Raw genomic sequence first — 27,552 nt, 5'->3', positions numbered from 1 at the left:
CAGGAGGTGGGCCATGGCCACATCCTCCCCCTCTGCCCTCCCGCCTCCCTGGGCCTGCTCCATGCCAGACCCGAGACAGACCCCAGGGGGCTCCCCACGAGTGGGGAGCTGGGGATTCGGTGGGTGTCAGCTCCCTGGAGGCAGCCCTACTCGGGGCGCCCGAGTGCCAGCTACAACGGAGTGGGACGCCGAGGGAAGGAGCCAGCTGCCCAGCAGGGCGAAGACAGCAGGCAGCCCGGGCTGAAGTGAGCGGCCCTGAGGACAGCTTCCTGGATGGGCTGGGACGTTCCTGTCTCCCAGCCGCCCTCACCCCACACCGTCCAGCAGCCACTGCTGTCAGCCCCGGCCCCACCCCAACAAGGAGGATCATCTTGGTTTTCAGCAAGAGAAACAGAAAAAGCACAAGGAAAGACGACCCATGGCACAGCTGCGTCACTCAGGAGCTTTGCACATGAGGCAGATGTGGCAACAGGGAGCCACTCCTCCCTGGGCCCCAAAGCAGAGGCATCAGTGACGCGCAGCCCCCAAGACAGGCCAAGGAGCGGAGGGATGACTGGGACCCGCGAGGGCCGCACCCCTTCACCTGGGAGTGGCGCTAGCCCCAGGCACCCCCTCTAAGGCGGGGGTCTCCAGGGATGTCCCCAAAGATGACACTGGGACGACAGAGGTGGGCCTCTCCGTGGGGGCAGGGGTGCTAAGGTTTGTTCAGTAGGTTTGGGGACATTTCAAGATAGTTTTTGCATGGTTTCCCAAAGAGAAATGGTATGTGGACCAGGAAGGAGAGTGGGTGTGGAAGGCGGTGCAGGACCCCAGGGCCACGTGCTCAGGCTCGAGCTGCTCCCAGCCCCCGGGGACGGCAGGGCAGGTGGCTGGCTCAGCGCCTGGGCAGGGCGGGTACCCCAGGCAGCCACCCTCCCGGGGGCAGGGTGGGGACCAGGGGGGGACAGTTGTGCATACGCCATCTTCAGCAGGTCCTAAGCCTGGTTTGGGGAGAAGGACAAGGCCCGAGCTAGGATGCTGGGGACTGCTCTCTCTCCCTGGCCATGCCCCCTTTCAGCAATGAGCACGGAGCTGTGCGTTTTAAGTTCACACACAAATTGGTGCAACTCAAAAAAAAAAAAATTCACTTATAAAGGACTCTTACAAATCAATAATAAAAGGTCAGGTGACCCAGTTAAACAATGGAGAAGGGATCCTAATGACAAATGGCCTCAAGCAGCAGGTGACAAGCAGCTCAGCTCCAGGCAACGCAGATTGAGAGACACCAGGAGCCGCCCCCTCACAGACACTGGCATGGCGAGGACTCAAACATAGAAAGTAAGTGGGACTCAGTGGGGCCTCAGAACCGCACACAAGCGGGGGCCGGACACCCGTCCAGCCGCCCCCCCAGCGGTCAAGCCGCAGCTCCTGTCCTGTGTACGGAGCCAGGTGTGGTCATGTACCTGCACCCCAGCTTTGCAGCAGCACCAGCCACATCAGCCAGAAGCTGGAAACACTGCATCCCCATCAGTGAGTGATGCTCAGACTGATGGACTGCGAGGTCCATCCGTGCACCTGTCACCTAGTTCCTCCCACCTGAGCTTCAATGACTGACATCCTTCTCACCTCCCACCGACACGACACGTGGGGTCCATGTTCTCACCTTGAACCTGGTGGGGCTTTTGATGGCTCCAACCACTGGAGGGTGGCTTCAAGGTGCCACAGGACTTCTGGGTCTGGGTCATGACAGCAAGCAGTCTCTGTCTCTGTCTCTCCCCCAGCCCCACTCGCTGTCTCTGTCTCCGTCTCTCTGTGGCCACCGCACTGCAGAGCCCGGTGGAGAGAGCCCCGAGCCCATGCCTGCTGTAGCCCCCGCTGCTGCTGTCCTCCCAGCGCAGCTCACCAGCCTCGGCCATCTCCTGGGGAGAACCGGCCTGAGCAGTTCTCTCAGCCCAAGAACGGTCACCACAAAACACGGTTGTTTAAGCTTAGTTTGGGGTGGCTTGCAACCCAGTGAGGCTGACTGGTCCTGCCCCAGCCCCCCCAGCCCCTCTCGTCTCCAGCGCCAGCTCCGAGGGACCCCAGTTCCATTTCAATCCCTTGTAGCCTCTGCCCCAGCACTCAGTCTGCAGCTGTGGTCAGTGAGCCCTGACCACCAGGCCACAGCGCCACCGGCTCCGTGCTGCCCTGCCGCGAACAGGGTGTTGGCACACAGGTGAGGATGGGGTACTGATGAGCCTCAGCTGGGGCTCCCCTGCTCACGGAGCCCCGACACCCCCAGCTGCTCGCTAGTCAGGAACACCTGAGGTCTTAGGCACACTCAGCTGCGGTCCTACGTTCAGCTCCCTCCCCTCCAATGACCCTACTCTGGCGCCGCAGTGCCCCCACCATCCGGCAGGGGCCGCCACGCCACCACATTCTATCCCTGAGGTGCCATTGACCCCTTCGGTCAAGGGACAGAAAGCGGGTTCCCAGAGTGGTTGGCCCGCCCCTCCCGCATTGCTAGGCTTTTGTAATTCAGTGACATGGTCCCCAGACCACAGAACAACCCCACCCCCCAGTGGTCCCCAGCCCAGCATCCTCAGAAGGGTCTCTCTGCACCTGGGACAAGGGCTGCTCTCCCACCCTGGGAGAGCCTGAGGTCGGGTGGGACTCAGCTCTCCTGCCCCCTCCCAATGAGTGTACATGAGAAAGAAAACATGTTCTTTACAGAACACGTGATGGACCACCAAAAGCATCTGGTGGCTGCTTTGGCAGCGGCCGGCAGGACGTCCAGCTCCTGGGCATCAGAGGCAGCTCGGGAAGCCGCTGCTCCTTTGTGAGGAGGTCAGTACCCCCCCCACCCCCGGCCCCGCTGCTATTCTCAGACTTCTCTCCCTGTCCTCCCAGACCATCTACGCCTGCATTGCCCTCCCTGAAATTCACTGAATGTACGTGAAAATGAGAACGTACTCCATCGTGTATAGAAAGTTCAACTACAAAGGGTTTGATACAAAATGTTAACTTTTCAATCATTTCAGAATTCCAAAAAGTTGTAAAAGCAGGACAGAGCTCATGTGCCACTTCTCCAAGTAACATCTCACGTAATCACAGAACAAGCATCCAAGGGCCCAGGACCAGCCTGCAGAGCTGGGGTCCTGCCCAGTGCCCAGGGCTCCTTCCTTCCCGTCTGGCACAGCCCCTCCGTCTCTCAGGCCGTGGCCATCTGGGCAGCGCTGGTCCTCATCTGTAGGTCCCTCAGCAGACTGAGGTTATGCTTTTTTTTTTAATTTATTTTTAAAATTTATTGGGGTGACAATTGTTAGTAAAATTACATAGATTTCAGGTGTACAGTTCTGTATTACATCATCTATAAATCCCATTGTGTTCACCACCCAGAGTCAGTTCTCCTTCCATCACCATATATTTGATCCCCCTTACCCTCATCTCCCACTCCCCACCCCCCTTAAGGTTATGCATTCTTGGCAACCCACAGAAGTGAGGCGGTGCCTCCTTGGGGCTCCAGGTGGGGGCACGAGCTGTGGGGAGGCCTCCCTCCTGTGTGACCAGCTGGTTCCGGTGACCTCACTGCACGTCTCTTGTCCCCTTGTAATCACCGAGTGCCTGAGCGCAGGTCCTCAGGGCCAGGCGGAACGCCGGCCACATCACACACCGCCCACTAACCCCACCACGGTCCTGGCCCCAACCGTTTGCCACCGGCAGCTCTTCCCCTCAGGAGCTTGATCACTCAGCGATTTGCATCAGAGCAGCCTTCTGGGTAGTAATTTATTCTGAGGGCGATAACCTTTTACCTTCTTCTGTCTCTTCCATCCCGGCTGTGTCCCAGGCTGGGCCACTGGGACTGTGCCCCGACGCGGTTGCCTGGTTTTCAACAAGTCCCACCAGTTCTTCAGCAATTCCTTGCTTCAGACACGAGACGGTCCAGGCGCCCCTTGGACTATCCCAGCCTTGGACCTGGAGTCGGACGTTTCAAGGAGCCCTGACCTTTTGCTGGAGACGGCGTGGGAGCGCACGATCTGGGCACTGGGTGTGCACCTTGCCATTGGTCTCGCTGCTTCCAGGCCCCTGTGCTGAGCTGGACACAGCTGTATGGAGACGCACACGCATGCACGTCTATTCGTGTCAGCAAACCAGGTCGGCACACCCAGCTCTTACCTACAGCACAGCTCTAGCTTTGTCAGTCTGAACGTACAGCTCCAGACTGTCGTGCATGTGAAAAACAAACTTACTCACTAGGGCACAAAATCTTGTCTTTTTGTCTCTAGCTTTGGACAAAATCCTGCTTCCAAAGTCACTCAGCTGTTGTCTCCCTTGCCCCCCCAGTGTGGTCAAAGTTCGCATTTGTAACACGGTGCTGGTGTTCCACTTTGGGTCCCCACTCCCTGGCTGATTTTTCGAGCACGTCGGACAGGAATGTGGAACTAAACTACATGTCAGTGATTCTTCTCACCAGTTCGTTTGTCCTTGAGTTTATATTTTGTACAAACACACAGATTATTTCTAGAGTTCCTTATCTCTTTCTTTTTAACATACTACAGATACGCTTTTGGATTCTGCTTTTTTCATTTAGCAGCATGTTTGTGGTTCGAGGTCACTCCATGTCAGCTGAGACGCCCCCACGTTCCCCATTCCTTTCTGCACTGCACGCGCCCTGCTGTGTGGACAAATCAGTTTACTCAAACACTCGGATGGATGGGCACTTGGGTCTCTCCATGGTTTCTAACCACAAACAATGCTGCAATAAGTAACTGTGTGTGTGTAATTTTATGCTGTTGGAAAATACAAAACAGTTGATGGCTCAGTTTGGTTTGGTGATAAAAACCAAGGTTTTTCATAAACTAGACAATATGCAAAAAATCTGCAGCATACCATCAAAGGCCTCTGATACAGAGACCAAACAATGAAGTGAGCTGCAGACAGGAGCAGCTGGTGCCACACCACCCATGTGGCGACTGGTGCCCAGAGGGCACCATGGGACTAGTCAGCGTGGGAGGGACTTGATTCAGGGAGGGTCTCACCAAGAGACATCCATCACTGCAGGACTGAAAACGGCGTTAACGCGGTGAACTGGACACGGGGGGAGATGCCGTACCACCCATGGCCAAGGAGTGGAGGGCAGTGATTTCCTGGAGTCCGGGCCGGCCTGGGTCAAGGTCGGCTGTCCCCACCTGCGAGAGCCTGGAGAAGATGCAACCACAGCCAGGGCTGCTGTCTGAGAGGGACACGCCCCAGATTCTCCCATCACCATCTTCCATTGGCCACACGGGGACAAAAGCCAGCTGACCAGAAGGCAGGGAAGGAAGGCTGTGTCAGGGAGGGGCGACAGGTCGGAGGGCAGGCAGGCCCAGCACTCAGTGTTCTGTTCGTGGTTCTAAACCCTGGTCACACACCAAAACCTCCCAGAAATCCTGGCTCAGGATTCAGACACCTCTTTGCTTCAAATGCCCCACAGGCAATTCTGGTACCAGCTGGGCTGCTGTGGTACCGCGACTCTAACACGTGCCAAGTGGACCCAGGAGCGAGTGCTGGTGGTGCCTAAGTATGGTGTCCTTGGGGAAAAAACTGCAAAGCACTGTGCAAGTCCAACTACAAATGAACTGGCATTCCATTCTTCAGAGTTACAGCAAATGAGTTATTGAAATTAAACATCTAGTTTTATAAATACAGTCTGATACAAATCAGAAAATGACCCTGGGATTATAAAGATACGTGGTCAGGCATTACCAGAAAAAGACTGAGAAGTCAAACATGTCAAAAGTCAGACCATTTCTCACTTCCTACTTTGTCTTCTACTTTGTTAAAAAAAAAAGGAAAGGAAACCCTTTTGCTAGGGAATAATTTTCTGACATCTGTCTATGTAACAGGCTGAAATTCATAAACATTTAGCACGCTGCTACTGAAAATCTGTGCAGAATATGATAATATAAAGCCACCACTTCACAGGAGCCCCGAGCTGAGCTGTCCACTCACTAATGAGCCCGTCCTCAGCACCCCCCCCCCACTGTCATGCGCCTCCCAGGGACTGACTGCATCACACACAAGGATTTCAAGATAAAGCTTAACACCCTGAGGGGGAAATGAGACTCTAAAAGGAAGGATAATTTTTCACACTAATGTGGAGGTTTCCGAGCATGAGCCACGCCCCCAGCCGTGAGCCCTGCCCACCAAGGAGGTGTGTCTCTTCTGATTTCACAGACACTTCCAGGGCACTCTGGGCGCCCCTCTGTCAGTCACTGCACCTCGTAAGGAAACCGTCAGGGTGACATGGTCAGCGCCACTGCTCTGTCCCAGACGATCCCTGACACAGCCCAGCAGTCTTCTTCCCATCAAAATTTAGTTTTTGTCTCTGATTTTCCACCTATCAAATCTCCAAATCCCAGTTTTTCCAGTGGTTCTTGTGCCATCAGCTGCCTAAAAGAAAAATGGACAGCTGTCAAGGCGGATGGGGGAAAGACTGGGGAGACTGTCCACCCAGGGCCACGTCAGACTGTTCCCGCGCTACCAGTGCCCTCGAGTGATACCGAGCAGAGCGTCAGGCAGGGGCCCCTCTGCCGGCCTCCCCTGCGTCCACTCAGGTCCGAGCCACAGAGTCCAAAAGGCCCCCACGGCAACATGCCGAGCTCCCAGAGCCGCCCCTCCTGTCCCCATCGCGCACGCTCCTGGGGCAGAGCTTGGGTTGTGGTTCTGTTCGATGGGTGGTGGTGGATGACACCAGCTTTCTGAGGCCTTCCCGCTTACCTCCTGGACGTGCTGGGAGAAGGCAGGAACCGCCAGCCCCGTGCCAGGAACGTGGGCGCCCTGCCACACACTGGCCACTGTCATGACATCCCTTCGCCCACCACTGAGCGCGTGCGCCCGACGGATGCAGCATGCGAGGGTGCTCAGACCCAGTGGCCCCCCCACCCCTGCACACTGGAAGCCTAGGAATGCAGTGGGACACCAACCAGCACGCTTCTGAGGCGCTGTGGGCCCTGGGCCAGCCGGCCACGCTTCCGCAGACACACAGAACAGCTCCGGGAAACGGCCTGCTGTCCCGAGTTCCTACAGGCCATCCCCTTCCGGAAAACTAAACAGCCAGGATGTCTGGGCAGTGCTTTCAAAGACTTTCCAGTGGAGACAACGGGGGGAGATGAAAGAAACGAGAACTGTTGGCCATTACTGATGCTGGGGACGTGAGCTGCACTGTTCTCCCTACTTCTGTGTGTGCTTGACAACTTCCACTACAAAAAGCCACCTGAAAAGAAAGTGGGCCTATGGGCCAGACGTCACTTGCCTGTGTCCCCAGGGCGCTGGGCAAGCTGCACTGCCGCCTGACAGGTGACTGTGCTCCTGGTCTGGGGCTCCCACTGGTCTCTGCCTCAGGCCGGGGCTTGGCCCAGGAGCGCAGGCTTCTCCCGCCTGCTCACGTGTCCCATGCGCAGTCAGGGGGCCAGAAGCGCACACTCGAGAAAACCAAACACAGCCCGGCCAACACAAAGTCCTGCACACACTAACTATGACGTCAGCTCAGAGGACAGGGCATCCCTCTCCTGTCTGGAAAACCAGGAAGTGTGGGGAAGGTCATCAAGAAGACGTGGCTGCTGGTTCGATCCACGAGTCGGACCTGGGAGCTAAGAGGCTCAGCGCCCGCCCCCGCCCCCACCTCTCTGTGCCTGGAATACACACGGGCTTTCCCTTCCCCACACAGAAGCCGCCCGAGGGCACCACCAAGACAGAAATGTGGTGATGACCATCTGGATAGGGTGTGTGACTGAGGACCAGGGCCTCTATGGACTTTGATTCTGACAGGTACGGAAAACTACTTCTTTCTGCAGCACCCAAGCCGAGTGCTTCTTAAACCTGCCAAGCTGGAGTGGCCTGCCTCTTTCTGCGGTTGGTTCCAGGTTATCCCTGGGAAACTGCCAAGAAAGGTGGCCTTTTCCAGCCAACAGGAAATTTCATGGGAAAGGTGGCGATCTGGCCTGGAGCTGGGACACAGACGGTGGGGTGGTCGGGACTCAGAGATGCCTGAGGAACCGGAGGCGATACAGTGCAGGACTTCAAGGCCAGCTGTCACCGAGACTCAGCTGCCTCAACAGCGAATGCCCCTGGGCCACCGGGCGGGCAGCTGAAAAGCCAAGGTGGGCTGAGGCTTAGACAGTGGGCACCACGCCACTCTCCCAGCAACACCCTGCCCCCATGTGGCCTCTGAACTCCGCACGCTGGCTGGTGATAAGCCAACGGAAGACCCCAAAGGCCAGTGCACCCGACTGGTGGAGGGGCTGCGTGCGGGACAGCACATCCCGGGCTCTGAGGGGCCGGCCAACAAAACCCCAAGGTCTGTCACTTAACGCTCAGGAAAACGTCCCCAGAATGGCAAATCCCAGTCAGGTAGCAAAGTAATTCCACAGCAGTGGGACTCATAAGACACTCCTTCAACCCACGCTAGGCAGGCAATGACAGGTTTTCACATCTCGGCAGAGAGCACACCTATCAACAGTTCTTATACTGACCGGAGCCTTGGCTGTGGTCAGCAGAACAATGACCCCCGATGACAGCCTCACCCCTGGAGCCTGTTACCTCACCAGGCAGAGGGGAGGCAAGGCAGCAGATGGAAACAAGCTGGTTCTGAGAAGATCCAGGCGCACCCTTAAAACCGGAGACCCTCTGCTAGCTTTGGTCAGACAGGACCGTCAGGAGGTCGGCTCTGAAAATGGAGGCCGAGGTCAGGAGCCGGGGATGTGGGGCCTCGGAAAAGGCTGGAAAAGGCCCGAAATGGGGAGTGTGCTGCAGCCTCCGGAAGGCCCAGCCCTCCAGAGCCCGTGGCCTTAGCACGGGTGTCAGACTCCACCCTGCAGAACGTGGGGGGACACACGTGGGCTGTTGCTGCCACCTGTGTGAGGGGAGCTCCTTCGCAGGTCCAGGGAGGAGAGCTGCTCTTCCAACGCGACGCGACGCGACGCGGCTGTGACAGCAAGGACCAGCCCTCCCGCTGAGCAGCACAAAGAAGGAACAAGGAGGAAAAAACTACAAGCCAAGTAAGACATAGTTCAAGATACCCTCTTTCTACAAATCTGCAAATCTGTAAAATCCAGCTCCCTGGCAAAGTCACCAAAAATGGCGATTATAACATTTAGCAAGCTCTTCACCCACCAGGACGGCTTCAGTGCCCGCCTTTAACATAAGGAACAGACCAAGAAAATGACCCATTTCCTGTTTTCTAAGGACTGAGCCATTCAGATCACCCTGGAATCTTCACGGAAAGCAAAATTCCTCCCAACCGTTCATTACACCGCCATGGCTCCAGAAGCATGGAATCCGTGGTCCCAGGTGACTATTCACACACCCCATATTCTCTAGGGCCACAGCAATAACAGCGTTTACTAGCCTCAGCCTGAATCCCGCTGACGGCTTTCCCAGGAGCAGCCACCTTCGCCCCCCGCCCGCCCCCTGCACTGGCTGTTGTCCTTGCAATACTATAATCTCAATTTGAGCAGTTTTTCTGTTAGAAAATGCGATTCACATCTGAAACAGCTTTCGCATCAGGCTAAAACGGCCCAAGTCCTCATGGGACAACTCTGAAATCTCTACTGTGGTCTAGTTTTTAAAAAAGATGCATATGGAAGTAAGTAGGAATAAGATAACGCCTGCGATTTCAGCACACGAGAAAAGAGGAAGGAAAATGTTTAAAAGGGGAAGCAAATGTGCAAAATCTTGACAGTGAGCCTGGGTGATGATTACAGAGGCCCATCCTACCCTCTACCTTTGCGTGTCTGTGGATTTCTATTAAAAAACAAGCCAAAAGTCTACGGCCAACATAAGTGACCAGGTGAGAAACACCACCCCGCCCCGTCCATTCATGCGAACGTCACCTGAGCATGCAGTGAAGCCACCTGAGGTCGCGGAACCCGCAGCGGCCAGCTGTGTCCCTGCCCCGTCCTCAGCAGGCCTTGGGGAGGCCAGTCTCCAGAAGCTGTGCTGTCTACAAGGTACCAGCACATGTAGACCCGGGCCGCTGCTCCCAGGCCAATGGAGAGAAAACACGGCCCTCTTGCTGGTCTTTCGACAGGACAGCCAGGAGCCTCTGGGGGCCCTGAGCAGCGAAACCCTCCGCCGCTGCCCCAGCCCGACCTTTGGCACACGGATGATGAGCCTGAGCGTCAGGGGCACGCGACCTGCTCACACACTCACTGGCAACAACCACTTCATGTCTCCAAAGCATGGCAGCACCAAGAAGAAATTCACTTAGTTCCAGTTTTTTAAGATGTATTAATTTAAAAGACAGTCATTTAAACACGTGGATCCCAGCAATGAGCTATTTAAAAACGCCAAGAAGTAGGTTCAGGGTGGCCCTTTGTCGAATGCAATCCCTGCTGAGCCCGGACAACCTTGAAGATGGGTAAGAAGGCCTCACAGGAGGGCCACGCTGCCAAGGCCCATCCCCCTCAAAGTCCCAAAGGTCCACAGACGCCCCGAACACACCTGTGGGCCTGAACAGAACAACAGACTCTGCCTTGAGGGAAACGACTCTGTGGCGTTTGTTATGGGAGCATGGAAATGGAAAATGGTTTGTAATGGGAGAATGGACACTGAACTGGTTTGTGCTGGCCTGTCTTCACACAGCGCTGTCTGAAGAGTGGATAACGAGGGCTCAAAAGGCAGAAACAACAGTGCCCACCCCCGCTGGGTAATTATACGTTACACGCTTTCCCCCACTGAGGATTAGGACAGTTCTTACTTTAACTCTGGATGGATCACAGGCACATTTTTTGTTTTGTTTAAAAGTGAGCTCTGGTGAATTCTCCTTAAGGCAGAAGAACCACTTATATCTTTCCTCGTTTCTTACCCATCCCACTGTATTCCCTGTCACATTCCACAGAACCGAGTCAGGGTGGAATAAAACCAGAGCACGTATTTTCGCGGTCTGAGAAGGTGAAAGACATTCCCTGCGGGCCCACAGCCTTCACATCTGTCAGCTCAGTCGGAGTTTTTATGGGGTACGATTCTGAAGCCTTAGGACAGGTCAGGAGCACCCCACCTGGGAAAGGAAACACTCTGAGCAACGCCATCCTCAGGACAGGCTCCCACACCTGCTCCCCTCTCAGCACCGTTCACCTGACGAGCCTGGGTTCCACGGGCGGCAGTTCTGCGGGCGGAACCAAGCCGGGCCGGGCCTGCCTGGGGCCGCCGGGGAAGGAGGGGGGCCACGGGGAGGTGGGGGTCCCCGGAGGGGGTGCTGTTAGCGAGTACTTGCCTCTCCATCCTGCATTCTAAATATTCTTTTGATTCGTTTCTGCACAAAGCATTTTCAGAATTATTTTCACGGAGACACTTCATGAACTTCTCCTTAAAGCTTTTACATTCACCTAGAACGAAAAGAAAAAAACCAGCATTTTCTTTTGCAAGTGAAGACGTGCCGAGCTCACCCAGCGGCTTCACGGCAGCACGACTTTCCCTTTCGAAACCCTTCCCTCTGGGCGGCCGGATGGCTCGGCGTGAGCGCGGGCCCCGCACAGCGCGCCCGGGGGACCCCCGCCTCCGACCAGGCCGAGGACGATGCCCTGCAGCGGACGGGCCTGGACAAACACTGCTTCCCAACGTCCCCGATGATAATTAAAAAACACCCTGCATTTCCAAATTTCAGTTACTTAAAAACACAAACTTGTTTCCTTCAGAAACACGCTGACAACTACACGAAGAACAAGCCCACATTGCGGTGAACGCAGCGACCTGCTGCGCTTGGTGTCAGGACACGAGGCCGGGGCACAGAAGCCGCAGGCCGGCCCACTCCGCCCCAGCAGGTCGGTCAGCCCCGCCCCAGCAGGTCGGTCGGCCCCGCCCCAGCAGGTCGGTCGGCCCCGCACCAGCAGGTCGGTCGGCCCCGCACCAGCAGGTCGGCCCGCTCCGCACCAGCAGGTCGGTCGGCCCCGCACCAGCAGGTCGGTCGGCCCCGCACCAGCAGGTCGGTCGGCTCCGCACCAGCAGGTCGGCCCGCTCCGCACCAGCAGGTCGGTCGGCCCCGCCCCAGCAGGTCGGTCGGCCCCGCACCAGCAGGTCGGTCGGCCCCGCACCAGCAGGTCGGCCGGCCCCGCACCAGCAGGTCGGCCCGCTCCGCACCAGCAGGTCGGTCAGCCCCGCACCAGCAGGTCGGTCAGCCCCGCACCAGCAGGTCGGCCCGCTCCGCACCAGCAGGTCGGCCCCGCACCAGCAGGTCGGTCGGCCCCGCACCAGCAGGTCGGTCGGCCCCGCACCAGCAGGTCGGTCGGCTCCGCACCAGCAGGTCGGTCGGCCCCGCACCAGCAGGTCGGTCGGCCCCGCACCAGCAGGTCGGCCCGCTCCGCACCAGCAGGTCGGTCGGCCCCGCCCCAGCAGGTCGGCCCGGCCCGCCCCACCTCCGGCCTCCGCCGGCGCCCAAGGCCCGCGCCCCCACAGCTCACCGAAGTGGTCCAGCGGGAAGCTGCCCTTGTCCGGGGGCCTCGGCTGGAAGCTCTTGGAACCGAAGTTCATCGCCGTGGACATGACGACGGTGCGAAGCCCCCAGCACGACGCGCGCCGTACGCAAGCCGGCCAGGCGAGCGCCGAGCACGTCGAACGCCGAGGATTTCCGGGGCCTAAGGCCCCGCCCCCTGCCCCGATCCCGCCCCTCGCCGCGCAGGCCCCGCCCATCCGCGTGGTGTTCGCTCTTGCTCTGCCGGCCCCTCTCCAGCCCCGGCCCCTCGGACCCTCACAGCAACCAGTGGCGGAGCCCCCTCGGTCATCCGGTTATAAAGAGGAAACGGAAACTCAGAGAGGTTCAGCAACTCGCCCAAGGGCACACAGCTTCTGTCCACAACAAGCCCCAAGGCAGGGGCAGGCAGACTGGCACGTCCTGGCAGGTCACTCAGACATCTGTGTATCCCTCTGCGTCCAGGGTGTCCACAGGGCTTTTCCCCATGGGTGCTCACCTGGTGAGAAATACAGTAAAGACGAGTGTCTGTGAGATTCCTGGGGCGGCTCAGAACAACAGAAATTGCATCTCTCGCAGTCTAGAGTCCAGAAGTCCTAGACAGAGGTGCTGGCAGGGGTGGTTCCGTCTGCTCCGGGCCCTCCCCTCCTTTCTGGGGCTTTGTAGGCAGTCCTCGGTGTCCCTTCCATCGCAGACACATCACCCCACCTTTGCCTTTGTCCTCACCTGGCTTCTCCCTGTGGGTGTGACTGTGTCCAGTCACTTGGTTAGGGCCGACCTCAGTGAACTCACCTTAGCTAATTATACCTACAATGAGCCCTAGTTCCAAAAGGGTCACATTTCTACCTGTAACCAAGTCAAAGTGCATCATAAACAGTTTAGCCCCAGGCAGTCATTTGCTGTTATGGCAACAATAACACTAGTGAAAGGACTCAGCGGGACCCCAGCTCTCCCCAGCAGAGATGCTTCCCAGCCCTGCTCCCAGGGCACCCCTACTCCGTGCCTCCAATTTTTATCTGGATGACAGGGTGGCAGGTCAGGGCCCTCCCAGCACCGCCTGCTGCCTGCAAGTCTGCCCTGAGTTCCATCCACGCTCCATCTCAGCCATGTAAGTCACTGAGCACCAGTGACTAACAGGCCCTGCAGATAAGCAGAGCTGGCCCCTCCGGACAAGCTTTCTCACCCCAGGTCCCTGCTGTGACCACTGCTCCTTCTAAGGTCAGGAGGCGGAGCCAACTCCAAACGCTGGGGCTTCCAGAGAAGTGCCTGCCAACAAGACCCCACAGCCCGAACCCAGAGCCTGCTCCTCCCTTCAAGGCCTGACTCAGACGCCCCCTCCACTCCAGGAGGCTCCCCCCCCCCTCACTGGGTCCGCTGCCCCTCTGCAGTGACCACCACTGGATGTGGTACCCAGTGTTGGTGACCATCCAGCAGGGGGTCTGTCCGCAGGGCCAGCCCAGTGCTGCTGGAAACCCCTTTGTTGCCTGGGCCTTGGGCTCTGGGCCCACTTACAACTACAGAAGGGCAACTGCACCTTGTTCTTGTTACAAAATGACTGTTTGCCAAACTTGGGTTATTCATTAATGTGTTTGCAGGGCTGTGAGCAATAGCTCTTCCTACTCAGTAAACGTACTTTTCCAACTAGTCAGAAAAGGGACAGCCCCTCCCCCAAGGTTGCCCACAGCTTCTGGCTGAGCAGCCAGCGGGATCACTGACCTGGAGGTGACAGCTTTGACTCCTCTGTACCTGGCAAATGATTATTGGTCTCTCAGATGTTTAGCTGAGAGAGAGGGGAAGGATTTTTAGCTGCAGGAAAAGTGGGGGAGGAACTAACATTTTTGGAACCCCTCTTGTGCGCTAGGCTATTTCACATGGATCCCCAGGGCTGAGAACAGTGCCTGGCACCCAGGAGGTGTTCAGTCGATATTCCTTGAGGAATGAACCCAGTTAGGTGGCTACGGTGATCCTGTCCCACGGAGGTCAAGTCCTTGCCTGAGGTTGCACAGCCAGTGTGTGTGTTATCTACCGGATTCAGTGGGTAGCGACCGCTGGTTTCGCTCATGAACTCACAGTGTGGGCAGGCCTTGGGGGACATGGCCCACCCGGAATCAGCTGGAGACCCCCCTTATCCTCATGAGGCTGGAGCAAATGCAGGAGGAGGGGGCACCCAGAGCCAGGGCCCAGGAGGTGGGGCTCCTCCTGATGACCTCCATAGGTGGCCACGCCCTGGGTGGGTCAGTGGGAACCAGGAGTGCACTGGAATCTAAGGCGCAGGGATCCCGTTTCTAGGAATTTGTTTCACAGTATCCTTTGCAGCTGTGCACAAAACTTTGCAGGTACGTTTAGCAGCATATTGGTGACAGCCCAAGCCAGGCAACGGTCACAGAGGAGCAGGTCCCTGACTGACCACAGGCTCACTGTTCTGAGCGGTCATTCACATCTAAACACGGAGCTGTGCCCTGTCCACGTGCTGCGTGCTGCATGGGAATCACGCTGTAAGGCACAGTGGGGAGGGGCCCTGTTAGACGTCTGGGCCTTCTCGCTGGTGTGTGTCCATTATCTACCCAGTGGATGAACACTCAACTAACGCCTCCATACACAACAGGGTGCCTGGTGGGCCCCACAAAAGATGGGCCCACCTAGTCTTTGCAGATATAACTAAGGTAATAGAGTCCAGACGAGGTTGTCCTGGATGAGGGTGGGCCTACACCCTATGACAGGCGTCCTTACCAGAGACAGAAAAGGAGAGACACACATGCAGGGAGAGCAGGCTGCGTGACAATGGAGGTGGACATGGAGAAAAGTTGGGGCCACCAGGAAGGGTCCTCCCAGAGTCTGGGGGGGCTGCACAGGTGCCGGTTGGGGGCAGGCAGCACCAAGATCTGGACCTGGGGCCCAGCACGGCCTCCCTATCTGAAAGAGGAGGTGTGGAGGACTGAACCCCCCAGCCTAGGACCCCGAGTTCCCTGCCTCCAGCGGCCCCCCACCACACTGCCGCTCCCTGCTAGGCATATCCTTCCTGGCTCAGGCCCCGGCCTGGCCAGCTGCCCCCTTTCCCGGGCCCTGCTCACACTGCAGGCTTTGCACAGGCAGTTCCTTGCAGTAGAATCTGGACTCAGCTGAGACTGTGTCCTCTGAAAGACCCTGGCCTTGACTCGCTGTCCCCCTGTGTCCACTGGGCTGCAGGGGTCTTTCAGGATCTCTGCAACACCACTTTCCATAGCCCTACCTCCTGGCTACAGAGCCCAGCACACACAGGTGCGCAATAAACGCTCACTGAATTAATTAAATGAAGCTTTGTGGGTGGGCAGGACCCCCAGCCTTCCCAGCGGTATCAGCCTGGGTGCCAGGCGCTCAGCCTGAGTGACTCGCAGACTCAATGGTTAGACAGCCGTCATCTCCCTGCAGCCCACAGCTGTGCAACAGGGCAGGCCGCCTATGAGGTAGCGAGCGCCCCAATGCAGGAGGTGTGCAAGTCAAGGCTGGGAGGAGGTAAGGGCCCTTGGGCTGCCTTGGCTCTGGGGTTTGTGTAGAGGCAGGTCCCGTGGTGACAGGCCAGAGGCGATGGGGTTCTAGGGGCCTCATGTTGGGGCAGGTGGTGCGAGCAGGCCCAGCCACTTCTGGTGCCAACAGCCCTCCCACCCCACGAAGCTCATTTCCAACGCAGTGCCTCTGTCGCTCCCAGCCAGGCCACCAGGGTTTAGGAGACTGGAGCGTGGCACAGACAGGGCTCATAAACCCAGCCACCTGTCACCCAGTGGCGCTGCCCCAGCCCAGCCCTGCCTGCAGGGTGGACCCCCACCTGCCCCACCCTGGGGCTGGTGCCTCCTGCCCCAGGTAACAGTGCTTACAAAGCCACCAAGGAATAGACTGTCACTCAGGGCGAGCTCACGTCATAGCCTTGGTGGGGGGACGCAGTTGGTGACCTCTGAAGGTGTTTGCTATGCAGACCCTCATGAGCCAGCCCCAGGGTCTCCATACCTCGTAACCCCGCACTGGCCCCTGTCGGAGAGGAGCTGGGTGGACACAGGTGGTGGTGGGTTTGGGAGAGGCCCACAGACCTCGGGGACCTGTGGGGCCCACGGAGGGAGACTCAGAGCACGGGGAGGGCGGGCTCCTCTCTTCAGAGCTGGGCTGTGTCCCAAAGCCCTGGGAGTCCTGGTTCTGAAGGGGAGGCTGAGGCAGAGCTGACACCCTCCAGGGGGGTATGTCCTTTCCAGACGTGTGAGGGACAGTGGGGTGCCCCCCAGACAGTGCCAGCTCCCTGCAGAGACTCGACTTCACATTCCACACACACCTGTCACTTTAAGTCTCCTGGCTGTCCCCTGCAAACTGCTCGTTCCACATTCTCGGGGTGGTAGGGTGGGTGGGGTGCCGGCACGCCCTCCCAGAGCCCTATAAGGCTCAGGGCGGGAGCTGGGGCCCCACGCCTGCCACCCTCATGGCCCTGCTGCTGCTGGGGCTGCTGGGGCTGCTGGGGCTGCTGGGGCTGCTCCGAGCCTGCACCCGTGGCCCCTGCCCGGCCCCGCGCTGGCCGCCTGGGCCGCGCCCGCTGCCGCTCATCGGGAACCTGCACCTGCTGCGGGTGTCCCAGCAGGACCAGTCACTGATGGAGGTGAGTCGGGGCAGCCTGCCTGCAGCTTGGCTCCTGAGCTGGGCCCAGAGCCCGGCTCCTGCCATCCTCGATGGCTGTGGCACCTTACCCCCATCTGGAGGGAATTTTCCGAGACCCCTGTGGGGTAGGAGGTTCACATTTCAGCCTGGTGCTGGCCTGGCAGGGGACACAGGAGGCCCAAGTGCCCTCCCTGCCTTGGGGAAGAGAGAGATACCCCACCTCACAGGGAAGCAGACGGGCTGTCCAAGGAGCAGGGAGCCAGGAGGGCTTCCTGGAGGAGGCAGAATTTGAAGACAACCTGCAGAACAGCCCAGTTTGGGGCAGCAGAGGGGAGAGGCAGGTGCTCCTGGGAGCGGCACCTTGCTGCTGCAGAAGGGGCCTGCACACAGAGACCCAAGTCTGAGCCAGGTATGAGGCCGGCTGTCTCTCAGTGGGCATGGACAGCAACTCACTTCCTCTTCTAGACCTCAGCTTCCTCATCTGTAAAGTGGGGAGATGACAGCCCTCCTCACCTCAGGCAGGGATGCTGTGGGAACAGAAGGGCACAGGCACACGCGGAGGGCCCGGAAGCCAGCCCTTGCTGGTATTACCATTCTGTGCCCACTCTGGGCAGAGCAGGTCGGCGGGAGACCTACTAGCCAGGCGGGCCCTGTGAGGGGGTGGGGCCTGGGCAGCTGAGTCCATCAGGCCTGCTCCTGTGCAGACCTGGGCTTTCGGCACGGCTGCCCCAGCAGACAGCCCTCTGGTCCTGCCACCTTGTCTTGGGGCTAAAAAAAGCCCCCTCGAATGTTTCCCCTGAAAAGAAAACCCACAGCAGTACCCCCAGCACCAAAGGTGGCAGCCTGCCTCCCCGGAGGGGTGGAAGGGCTCTGTGGGGCCCCCCAGACCTGGCTCCAGCCAACCATACCTCCTGCTTTGTGGCTCCTGGGCCTTGACTCCTAGGCCCCCACCGCCCAGCCCGGTTCCACAGGCCCTGCCGAGGCCCCCACCCTGCACAGGTGTGGCCAGAGCGGCTCCTGGGGCCCTACAGGGGGACCGCCTGAGTGATCCTTGCCCATCCTGCCAGCTCTCAGAACGGTATGGGCCGGTGTTCACCATCCACTTGGGGTGGCAGAAGATGGTGGTGCTGAGCGGCTACGAGGCAGTGAGGGAGGCTCTGGTGGGCACCGGGCAGGAGCTGGCCGGCCGGCCCCCAATCGCCATCTTCCAGCTCATCCAGGGAGGCGGGGGTAGGTGTGTGTGGGGGAGAGCGGTTCCCCAGGTGGGGGCGGGGAGTCACCAGCTCTGCTCCTGGGGGCTTGCTGGGCAGGGAGCCGTGGGGGTTGAGGAGAGGGACCCCACTCCTGGCAGCAGTGGCCCCTGGGGAGGCTGTGCACATGGCAGGGGGGGGTCTGCATAGGGGGCCATGTCACACCAAAAGGGGGACAGGGCGTGCCATGGCCAGCTCCCTGGGCTGGGGACGAGAGCAAGGCCCCAGCCAGCCCCCCAGCCCCGCGCCCGCCTGCGTCTCCTAGGGCTGCTCAGCACCGTGTCTGCCCACTCGCAGGCATCTTCTTCTCTTCTGGGGCGCGATGGAAGGCCGCCCGCCAGTTCACCGTGCGCACCCTCCATGGTCTGGGCGTGGGGAGGGGTCCTGTGGCTGACAAGGTCCTGCAGGAGCTGAGGTGCCTCATGGGGCAGTTGGACCACTACGGAGGTGAGTGGGGGGCGGGGACACCCCCTTCCCTTCTTCCCTCCCCCACTGAGGCCTGTCTCCCCCCCACAGGCCGGCCCTTCCCCCTGGCCCTGCTTGGCTGGGCTCCCTCCAACATCACCTTCGCGCTCCTCTTTGGCCAGCGGTTCGACTACCGGGACCCTGTGTTCGTGTCCCTGCTGCGTCTCATCGGTGAGGTCATGGTCCTCTTGGGGGCCCCTGGCCTACAGGTAAGAGGCCACTGCTCCCAGGCCTTGGCCCCGGCCTGAGCCGGAGGGCAGGAGTCCCAGCTGCTACACACCATTGAGATGAGCCCCTGCAGAGGCGGCACTAGACTCAGGCAGGTCCTGTTCTGGACACATTGGCTGGCCCTGCGAGCCCAGGCCAGGCCCTCGTGCAGTCCGGGAAAGGAGGGGGGTCTGGGCAGGGGGTCCTCATCTCCCCCTCCCACTCCTTCCCCTCAGCGAGACGCACCAGGGTCTGGGCTTGATGCCCGCAGGCCCCCAGCCCTCACAACCCGGGGGTCTCCCGCCCCCCAAGGGTCCTTCGCAGTGTCGGGTTCACAAGCCCCTCTGATTCTCAGAAGTCTGAGGCGTGAGCACGCCATTTCCCACCATTTAGAAAATCCCTGTTTGCCGTAACCTTATCATTTTTTTCTTTCAAGATTTCCTTCAATTAATTTTTACGTCACTTACTTTTCAGTTACAGTTGATGTTCAATATGACTTTGCATTAGTTGCAGGAGTGCAGCGCAGTAGTTAATCAGCCATATAACTGAGGACGACGCCCCAAGTCTAGTCCCTGTCCCCGCGCCCCCCACCGTTGTTTCGCTGCTGTGCTGTTACCTCACCACCCCGACTACAGCTGCTGCACTGACTATAACTGGCGGAGCTCAGCGGCTGCTCCAGCACACGAGGTCCGGGAAGTGCGACTGAGTCCTGAGCCTGGTCAGGGAGGCTCGCTGTCGCCTGGGCAGGAGGTGCCACCTCCTTTGCAGGCTGGCTGACCCAGTGCAGTCAGGGAGCCCCCAGGAGGGAGGAGGGCAACAGAACGTTCCAGGCCCTCCATCCCTGTGCGGGCTCCTCACCGCTGAGCTGCCACTAGTTTCCCCAGGGACCCCCAGGGCAACGTTAAGGGACCGTTAAGTTCCTGGGGACACAAGTAGTGCCGGGTGTAGCCAGGACAGCACCCCTCAGACAGGCTGCCAGACTCTGCCGTGAGCCCCATTTCACAGCAGGATGAGCTGAGGGCCGAAGTCTGCAAATGCTTCCTTTTTTAATGGCTTGCAGCAGACTCCGTTATTTCCACAGTGACAACCCTGTCCCCTTCTGCCAGCTGAGGGGGATACAGAGCAAGGGGCGTGATTACAGTCGCCGGCTGCGACTTGCACTAAACCCCCGGTGTTACCTGTCAAGCCGGTCCCACCAGGTGGAGCTGTGGGGCCCCGTGCCGCGCGCCGGGCGCCCTCTGGAGGCCCCCGGCACCGTCCTGGCACGTCTGCAGGGCAGGCGACGCGCCCCTCCGCCAACCCCGCCGTCTCACGTCTCACCCCTACACCAGCTGTTCAACATCTACCCCCGGCTCGGGGCCCTCCTCCAGCTGCATCGGCCTGTCCTGCGGAAGATCGAGGAGGTGCGAGCCATCCTGACGACCCTCCTGGAGGCGCGGCGGCCGCCTGCGCCCGGGGGAGGCCCCGTGCACTGCTACGTGGACGCCCTGATCCAGCAGGGCCAGGTGTGGCGAGACCCACCCCCACTCCACCCCGGAAGCAGCCCGGGGACCCCACTCCAGGAGTCCATGCTGGGCCTGCACCAGGTTCTTGCGCCTCCTGACTGGGGGCCTCTCTGATCCCGATCTCCTCACCTGTGAAGTGGGGGTTCGCAGCGCCAGCCTCTGGGGCAGCCGGGGGATGCGCGAGCCGCGCCAGCTGGTTCTCCCGTCGCCTCTGTCCTTCCCGCCAAGTCTGTCTTCTACCCTTTTCCTGAGTCCTGGGCTGGAGGGGTCCTGAGCCCAGCCTCCACCTGAGCCCTTACCTCCCGCCTCAGCAGCGCGGAGACCCGGATGGCCTGTTTGCCCAGACCAACATGGTGGCCTGTGTCCTGGACATGGTCATGGCTGGCACGGAGACCACCTCGGCTACACTGCAGTGGGCCGCCCTCCTGATGGGCAAGCACCCGAGCGTGCAGGGTGTGTGCTGGCGTCCCAGCTGGGCGGGCGGCCCCCAAGGCCCCCGGGAGGAAGGCTCCCAGGGACCAGCCCACTGCCTTTCCCCGCAGACCGGGTGCAGGAGGAGCTGGACAGCGTGCTGGGGCCTGGGCGGCCACCGCGGCCGGAGGACCAGCGCTCCCTGCCCTACACCACCGCCGTGCTACATGAGGTGCAGCGGTTCATCAGCCTCCTGCCCCACATGCCCCGCTGCACGGCGGCCGACACCCGGCTGCACGGCTACCTGCTCCCCAAGGTGAGGCAGCCAGGCCCCCCTCACTCACCTGTTCCTCTGTGTGTGTGTTGGGGGAACCCTGGGGTGCCTGATGCCAGGGCTCCCGTGGACGCCGGCGAGCTCCGGGGCCCATCCTGGAGCAGACGTCCGCCACCGGGGGGCTGGGAGGCCTGCTCATCTCCCCCTCCTCGGGGGCCATGTCCCAGTGTTCCAGCCTGGGGCCTGCCCGGGCGGACCGGCACCTGGGCCTGGCCCCACCTGCTGCCCGGCCCCACAGGGCACACCAGTGATCCCCCTGCTGAGCTCTGTGCTCCTGGACAAGACGCAGTGGGAGACCCCCCACCAGTTCAACCCGGGCCACTTCCTGGACGCCAGCGGGTGTTTTGTGAAGAGGGCGGCCTTCCTGCCTTTCTCTGCAGGTACCACAGACCTTGGGGGGGGCCACAGGGACCTCCCCCTCTCTGTGTAGCTCGTCACCAGGGACCTCAGATTTGGGCTCACGGCTCAGAGCCGACCCCTGTCCCAGTTACTCCAGGCTGTGCTCTCCCTCCGCGGCAGCCCCCCCCTTCCACTCCAGGAGCCAGGCTGTGGAAAGCAGGCCTGGCAGCCCCACCCTGTGCCTCGGTTTCCCTCAAAGGCCGCCGCGTCTGCGTGGGGGAGAGCCTAGCCAGGACGGAGCTGTTCCTGCTGTTTGCTGGCCTTCTCCAGAGGTTCCGTCTGCTGCCCCCGCCAGGCCTCAGCCCCGCTGGCCTGGACACCACACCCACGCCAGCCTTCACCATGCGGCCGCCGGCCCAGGTGCTGTGTGCAGTGCCCAGGCGCCAGGGGCACTGACCAAGGGGCCTGGCCTGTGCTGTCACTCCCCTGCCTCACCTGTTCCAAGCCTGGCAGAGCTCTGTGACATGGGAGGCAGACAGCAGCCTGAGGACAGACAGACAGCCCCTCATCGGGGCACTCACGGGGCTCTCCTTCCTCAGCAGCCGCAGTTCCACTGTGGGCCTGAGCAGCCCCATCCAGGGGGGCTGGAAAGGAGCCCTCACCTGTGCCCCTGGGGGCACACCGTCTTCCCGACCCCTTCCCTCCAGTCTCCCCCCAGGGCAGGCAGGGCCCCGAGTGCAGAGTTGGGCCCCCTGCCCCCCTTGACCTTTTACCTACCCCCCCCCCCCTGAGTATCTATCAGCCACTGCCTCTGTCTGCACCCAGGCCAGACCCCTCCGGGTGCCCCCACAGCCACTGGTGCAGCACCCCATCTCCACATGTCTGACCCATGAAACTGTCACCCCCACCTGGACCCGACTGTATGACCTCTCACCCCCCTGCACCCACAAAAGAAACATGTCAGTGAAGTGTCAGGACTTCCACAGGGGATACAGCTAGGACCCCCCAAAAGCTAAGCAGTATCAATGTACCGTCCTCAAGTATGGAAAACACACTTTAATAAAAATAGTGAGCAGTTGTCCAGCTTCGTTTCGCTCATCAGCATGGGGACAGCACGTGGGACGTCCCATGGGGCCAACAGGCGGTGCTCGCCCACCGAGCCAAACCCCAGAAGTGTATGCAGCCTGGTCCCGACCAGCTGAGGCTCAGTGGCAAAGGCTCCCGTGTGGGTCACGAGGGACAGACGGCTGGACGCAGGACTGGGATGGGAGCAGAGGGGCTCTCTGAACACCTGTGCTTAGCGCCCCTGCCTCTCGTCTTGAAGGGAGGACCTCGGGGGCTGGAGGGTGGCTATTGGCCCAAGATCCACCGTTGTCTCCAGTGCTGGCCCCCAACCACACTGCAGGTGCCTCTTAAGTCCACGGAAACCCAAACCAAACCCCAAACTGTAGGCAAACTCTCCAGGACACACACAGACTAGGGCCCCAGCTCCCAGGCTGGCTGGCATCCCCTGGGGAGACCCTTCTGCCATCAAGAAGCCAGCAGAGCTACTGCCAGCCACCCTATAGGGGCAAATGTGGGGCGGGAGAGCAGGTCCTGGCAGGGTCCTGGTTCAATGGTTGTCTAAGTTCTAAAGCCCTTCTGGCTCTATGCATGGCATGTGCGCATGTGTGTGTGAGCACGAGCGTGTGCATGTGTGAGCGTGAGTGTAAGCAAGTGTGTGCACGTGATCAGGATTACAGCTGCAGCAGCTGGTGGGGGACGGCCCCCAAGCGGCAGCACAGCACCCAGCTTTCCACATTGGGGGTGCTGCTGAGGCTCCCGTGCTGGCTGGGGGGCGGGCTGGCTCCGCATTCCAGGAGAGGAGGGACAGGCGGCGAGTGCTCAGTGAGGGACCTTCCCAGGCCCTGTGGATGTGTGTGTCCCTCCTGGGCTGGGGTCACCCCTCCTCAGGGCCCCACCCTCACCATTCAGAAGCACCCCTCGACATGGTGTTTCACAGTAACAGGCTGAAGCACAGATGCCTGCAGGGAACCAGCCATGGCTGGGACACTGCGCTGAGGTGGGATGTCCAGGGTCCATGGCCGGCCGGGAGGCCCAGCCAGGCGAGGAACAGCCACAGGACAGCCCGGAGCTGACTCTGGGACAGAGGCTCCACGCACAGGCCCAGCCCTTGCTCACTGTCACTAAGGACCCGGCTGTCCAGCTCACGCAGTGTCGGGGTCCTGGCACCGACTGCACCCCAGCCCCACGGTTCACAAACCCGCAATGTGAGCAAGACTTGGTGGGGACAGCTCAGCTTTGCTTCATTCAGTGCCACTGGGGCAACTAAAGACTCATCGTTGCTCGAGCACCCACGTCGCACGCGGACTCGTCACACGGCCAGGGTTTCCTCGCAGCATGGCAGCTGTGTCCCAAGGGCAAGTGCCCTGAGCGCAGGTGGCAGCTGCCTCCTCTGCCCTGGCCTTGGAAGTCACTCGGCATACTCCGGCCTCCACCCTGGCTGCCAGCTGACCGTGTTCAAGGGCAGGGCGTCCACACACAGTGGCCAGCACATCCACGACCCAGTTCCCACGGCCTGAAGGGCCTGCTGTGTGGAGCTGCGGGCCACCGCCCACAACGCAGCCTCTGGAGCTTGGAACCTGCCATTCCAGGGGGTTCAATGCACGCACGCTTCTGGAAGCAGGGAGACAGGTCCCATCTCTGTGCAGAGAGCAGGTGTATTTCCCGCTGGGACAGCTGTGGGAGGGCAGCCGTCGTGGTCACTGCCAACACCTGGTAGTGGCAGGCCTGCAGAGTGAGGGGTCAATGCCAGCAGATCACCTGGATGCTGCCCCGTGGAGGCCAGGGCTACAGATAGCCTCGCAGCCCAGTACGTTCCCTGCAGGAAAAGCCCTTCACAGGCTAGCAGCCAGTGAGGACGAACCAGGAGGCATGGCTGGCATGGGCTACTTTTATTGAAACAGCAGGTTTCCCTGTAACTGGGCAGGAGGCCGTGGCATGGGCTGAGGCAGGAGGCCAGACATAGACAAGCCACGGCCTGGGAGCCTCGGCGAGGGCAGCCTGGTGACCAGGAAACGTGTGGCCTGCACAGGAAGGACCCCCAAACTGATGTGCGGGGCCTACAGCCGGGGTGCTTCCCACAGCCCAACACGGACGGACCACAGCTGGCGGGAAGGGCAGCTCCCTGGCAGAGAAGCAGATGTCCCCTCCGCCGGGGGAGCGATCAGCTGCAGGGCCACCCTCGCTGGCCGGCTGGCCGCCCTAGGACAGCAGCTGCAGTACCTGCCGGACACGCTGGGTCTTGCCCAGCAGGAGGGGGTCTGGGCCACTGGCGCCCGCCTCGTCCAGCTTCTGCATCAGGGCTTCTGCCTTCTGCACAGTCAGCTCGCGGGCCTGGCCCTTCAGCCCCTCCAGGTAGGCCAGCAGGGTCGGGAACTGCTCCTCGGGGACCTGGACAGGATACAAGAGCTGCTCAGCTGTCAGGTGGGGGCACACAGCAGTGGGGTCCCGGGACTGCTGGCCCCGCAGCTGGTGTCCCAGGGTTCACCGCTGTGCCTGCGAGGGGACCACCCAGCTCACAGCGTCCTCACACCAGGGCCCGAGGAGCCTGCTGGCCAGGCAGCAGTGGGCATCACATCAACCTCTAGGCCTGCCACCTGCAAAGGGCCCAAGCACCACACCTGCTCCCCTCAGTCCCATCGCGCCAGGACGACAGGACCGGGGCAGGCGGGAGAGGGAAGGCCACCTGCTCCAGCTGCTCTTCCAGCCCTGGGCTATTTCCGGCTCTGGCTTCCCTTAAAGAGGCTGGCAGCCATCCCTTTTTAGACCCTTCTGAAAAGCCACTGAATCAACAGTAAACAGATAAGTGTTCAGAGATGAAATGTGCGAGGACAAGGAGAACGGAGGAAAAGAGAAGTGACAAGCTGCCCTGCTGCTCAGCCCCTTCCCCTCCCCCCTCAGGTGCAGACCCCGCCCCCACCCCCACCCCCACGTTCTCACCTTGTCACTATCCCCTCCCCCACAGGTGCAGACCCGCCCCACCCCCACGTTCTCACCTTGTCACTATCCCTCCCCCACAGGTGCAGACCCGCCCCACCCCCCACGTTCTCACCTTGTCACTATCCCTCCCCACAGGTGCAGACCCCCCCCACCCCCACGTTCTCACCTTGTCACTATCCCTCCCCACAGGTGCAGACCCCGCCCCCACCCCCCCACGTTCTCACCTTGTCACTATCATACATGTGCGTGAGGAGCCAGGTCTGCCTTGTCTTCTGAAATCTCCACGTCTCGTGCTTTTGGGCCCAGCTGGGAGAGCGAGGACACAACATTCAGGTGCCAGACAGAAGGAGCCGGAAGGGTCTGTCTGTACGACTGGCCTGGGTGGCCTCTTCTTGGCTGGAGTGGGGGGTGTCCGCAGGGGTTCTGGGGAACACCCTCCCCGGCCCCCGCGTGGCAGACACAGAGCAGAGGGGGCGAGGGGCCCAGGCTGGGAGGACCCCACTCCGCATGCCCGCTGTGGGCCCTCAGCCAAGCCAGGCCCTTATCTACACTGGATGGAAGGACCAGATGGCCCGGGCCACCTCCTTTCAGGTCCACAACCCCATGATTTTACGATTCTAACGGGAGCATCCTGAATTTTGTGAATTCCATCCTTCTTCCAGAAGTGTCTGCTGGCGTGGGGAAAGCAGACTGGGAACGATGTGCGGAGGGTGAGGGAGAAGAACCAGCAGGAGCCAGGAACTCTGCCCGAGAGCCACCCTGGCTGGGCAGCTCAGGTGCCAGGACAGTGACAGAGGTCGCGGCTGCGCCGGCCCTGAACCCATCAAAGCGGTCCGGCCTGCTGGAGCCCACTGGTGGGGGGGCGGGGGCGGAGGCTAAGGAAACAGGTAACTCCAGGAATCAGTGTGAGGAGGAAACACGGCAGGGAGGGTGCTGCTCTGGCCAGGACAGCAGCGCCGGGCTCTCTGAGGTGAGACCTGAACGCTGGGACAGAGATGAAGAGGGTCTGCATGTCTGGGACTCGGGGGCATGGTGGCCATGGGGACACGGGCAGAGGCTGTTTTAGCCGCAGGCTCACTGCCTCCCCTCAGGGAGATGTGGGGAGGGCCCTGGCTGGTTCTCTCTGGACTACAGCTCGGCCAGCTCCCCAGCCGGCGGGGCTCGGGTGGAAGCACACACCATGTCATGTGACAGAAGAGCTGCCCAAGCCCAGAGCACGCTGCCTGGGATCGTGGGCACGTCACGTGGCAGTCACAGAGCAGGACCCAGGCCAGGATGGGCCACGACTGTCCTCCCAGGGACCAGACACCACAGTCCTGGCCTAAATTCACTTCTGGGCTTTAGCACTTATGAGGTGTGATCAAAACACACGGTGAATGTTTAAGTGAAAAAATATTATTGCGGAAAAAGGCACACTGCCATTAATCCCCCTCAAAATACTCCCCCTTGCTCAAACACATCCCATGGTTCTTGCCACTTTCTGAGGCAGTTCTGGACGTCCTCTTTCATGAGTGTCTTTAGTTGTGCTGTCGTGGCTGCCTGGATGTCCTGAATTGATTCAAAACGTTTACCTTTCATGGTCATTTTGACTTTGGGGAAAAGCCAGAAGTTGCATGGTGCCAGATCCAGTGAATAAGGTGGATGAGGACACACTGTGATGTTTTGATTTGATAGAAATTGCCATATACCAGAAGCGATGTGTGACACGGAGCATTGTCATGATGGAGAATGATTTACAGCACACTTAAAACACACCTTCTCTCAACCGTAGCTCACACCCGACTGACTGCACCGAACAAGCTGGAACTTGTCACCCACGGTTACTAAGGTTCCACGCGCCACTTCCCGTATTGAAAGTCCCTGCCTTTCCGTTGGATGCCACTCAGCAGGCGCATCGCGTATGTTTTGATCACCCCCGTATCAGCATGGGCGACGCCCCCCCGCCCCTCCCTGACATGGCTGTCCTCACTGCCCTCCCAGCCTCCCACATGCGGTGGCTCCTGCCTGTCGTCACCTCCTGAG

The 27,552-nt window shown here is 60.2% G+C and overlaps 3 protein-coding genes across 13 annotated transcripts in view; 1 reads left to right on the top strand and 2 right to left on the bottom strand.

Annotated features, from left to right (window-relative positions):
- Positions 1–3,236: 3,236 nt before the first annotated feature.
- On the bottom strand, positions 3,237–12,580 carry COX19 (cytochrome c oxidase assembly factor COX19). The gene is made up of 3 exons (XM_074314072.1): positions 12,396–12,580; positions 11,209–11,324; positions 3,237–6,386 (listed from the first exon to the last, which is right to left on the bottom strand). Exons 1-3 carry the CDS (start codon positions 12,475–12,477, stop codon positions 6,306–6,308), a joined length of 279 nt encoding a protein of 92 aa, XP_074170173.1. The 5' UTR covers positions 12,478–12,580; the 3' UTR covers positions 3,237–6,305.
- A 4,264-nt stretch (positions 12,581–16,844) lies between these two features.
- CYP2W1 (cytochrome P450 family 2 subfamily W member 1) lies at positions 16,845–22,606 on the top strand. The gene is made up of 9 exons (XM_019747448.2): positions 16,845–17,018; positions 18,085–18,247; positions 18,565–18,714; positions 18,784–18,941; positions 20,271–20,444; positions 20,759–20,897; positions 20,987–21,171; positions 21,428–21,569; positions 21,788–22,606. The coding sequence occupies exons 1-9, from the start codon at positions 16,845–16,847 to the stop codon at positions 21,982–21,984; spliced, it is 1,482 nt and encodes a 493-aa protein (XP_019603007.1). The 3' UTR covers positions 21,985–22,606.
- A 1,861-nt stretch (positions 22,607–24,467) lies between these two features.
- The window catches only part of CHLSN (cholesin), a 91,860-nt gene continuing 88,775 nt past the window's right edge, over positions 24,468–27,552 (bottom strand). For 6 of the 11 annotated variants that reach the window (XM_074314039.1, XM_074314042.1, XM_074314040.1 and 3 more), the window contains 2 exons: positions 25,755–25,836; positions 24,468–24,999 (listed from right to left, as the gene is read on the bottom strand). In XM_074314039.1, the coding sequence (XP_074170140.1) occupies positions 24,793–24,999; positions 25,755–25,836 (289 nt within the window). In that variant the 3' untranslated portion in view covers positions 24,468–24,792. The remainder of the gene's footprint in view (positions 25,000–25,754; positions 25,837–27,552) is intronic. The other 5 variants (XM_019747469.2, XM_074314045.1, XM_074314043.1 and 2 more) reach the window with 1 other exon arrangement.

This window comes from Rhinolophus sinicus, linkage group LG10 (assembly GCF_036562045.2).
Source record: "Rhinolophus sinicus isolate RSC01 linkage group LG10, ASM3656204v1, whole genome shotgun sequence".
NCBI classification, from domain to species: domain Eukaryota; kingdom Metazoa; phylum Chordata; class Mammalia; order Chiroptera; family Rhinolophidae; genus Rhinolophus; species Rhinolophus sinicus.
Note: the sequence above shows the minus strand (reverse complement) of the source record. Positions and strands in the feature narration are given on the sequence as shown.

Bases quoted from the DNA above. Each gene is read 5' to 3' on its own strand.
- COX19 (XM_074314072.1), bottom strand. From the start codon at position 12,477: ATGTCCACGGCGATGAACTTCGGTTCCAAGAGCTTCCAGCCGAGGCCC. The intron at 11,325-12,395 runs GTGAGCTGTGGG...TTTTCGTTCTAG, and splicing joins CTTCCCGCTGGACCACTTCG to GTGAATGTAAAAGCTTTAAG. The intron at 6,387-11,208 runs GTACTCGCTAAC...TCTTTTAGGCAG, and splicing joins AATGCAGGATGGAGAGGCAA to CTGATGGCACAAGAACCACT.
- CYP2W1 (XM_019747448.2), top strand. From the start codon at position 16,845: ATGGCCCTGCTGCTGCTGGGGCTGCTGGGGCTGCTGGGGCTGCTGGGG. The intron at 17,019-18,084 runs GTGAGTCGGGGC...CCATCCTGCCAG, and splicing joins AGGACCAGTCACTGATGGAG to CTCTCAGAACGGTATGGGCC. The intron at 18,942-20,270 runs GTAAGAGGCCAC...CCCCTACACCAG, and splicing joins TGGGGGCCCCTGGCCTACAG to CTGTTCAACATCTACCCCCG.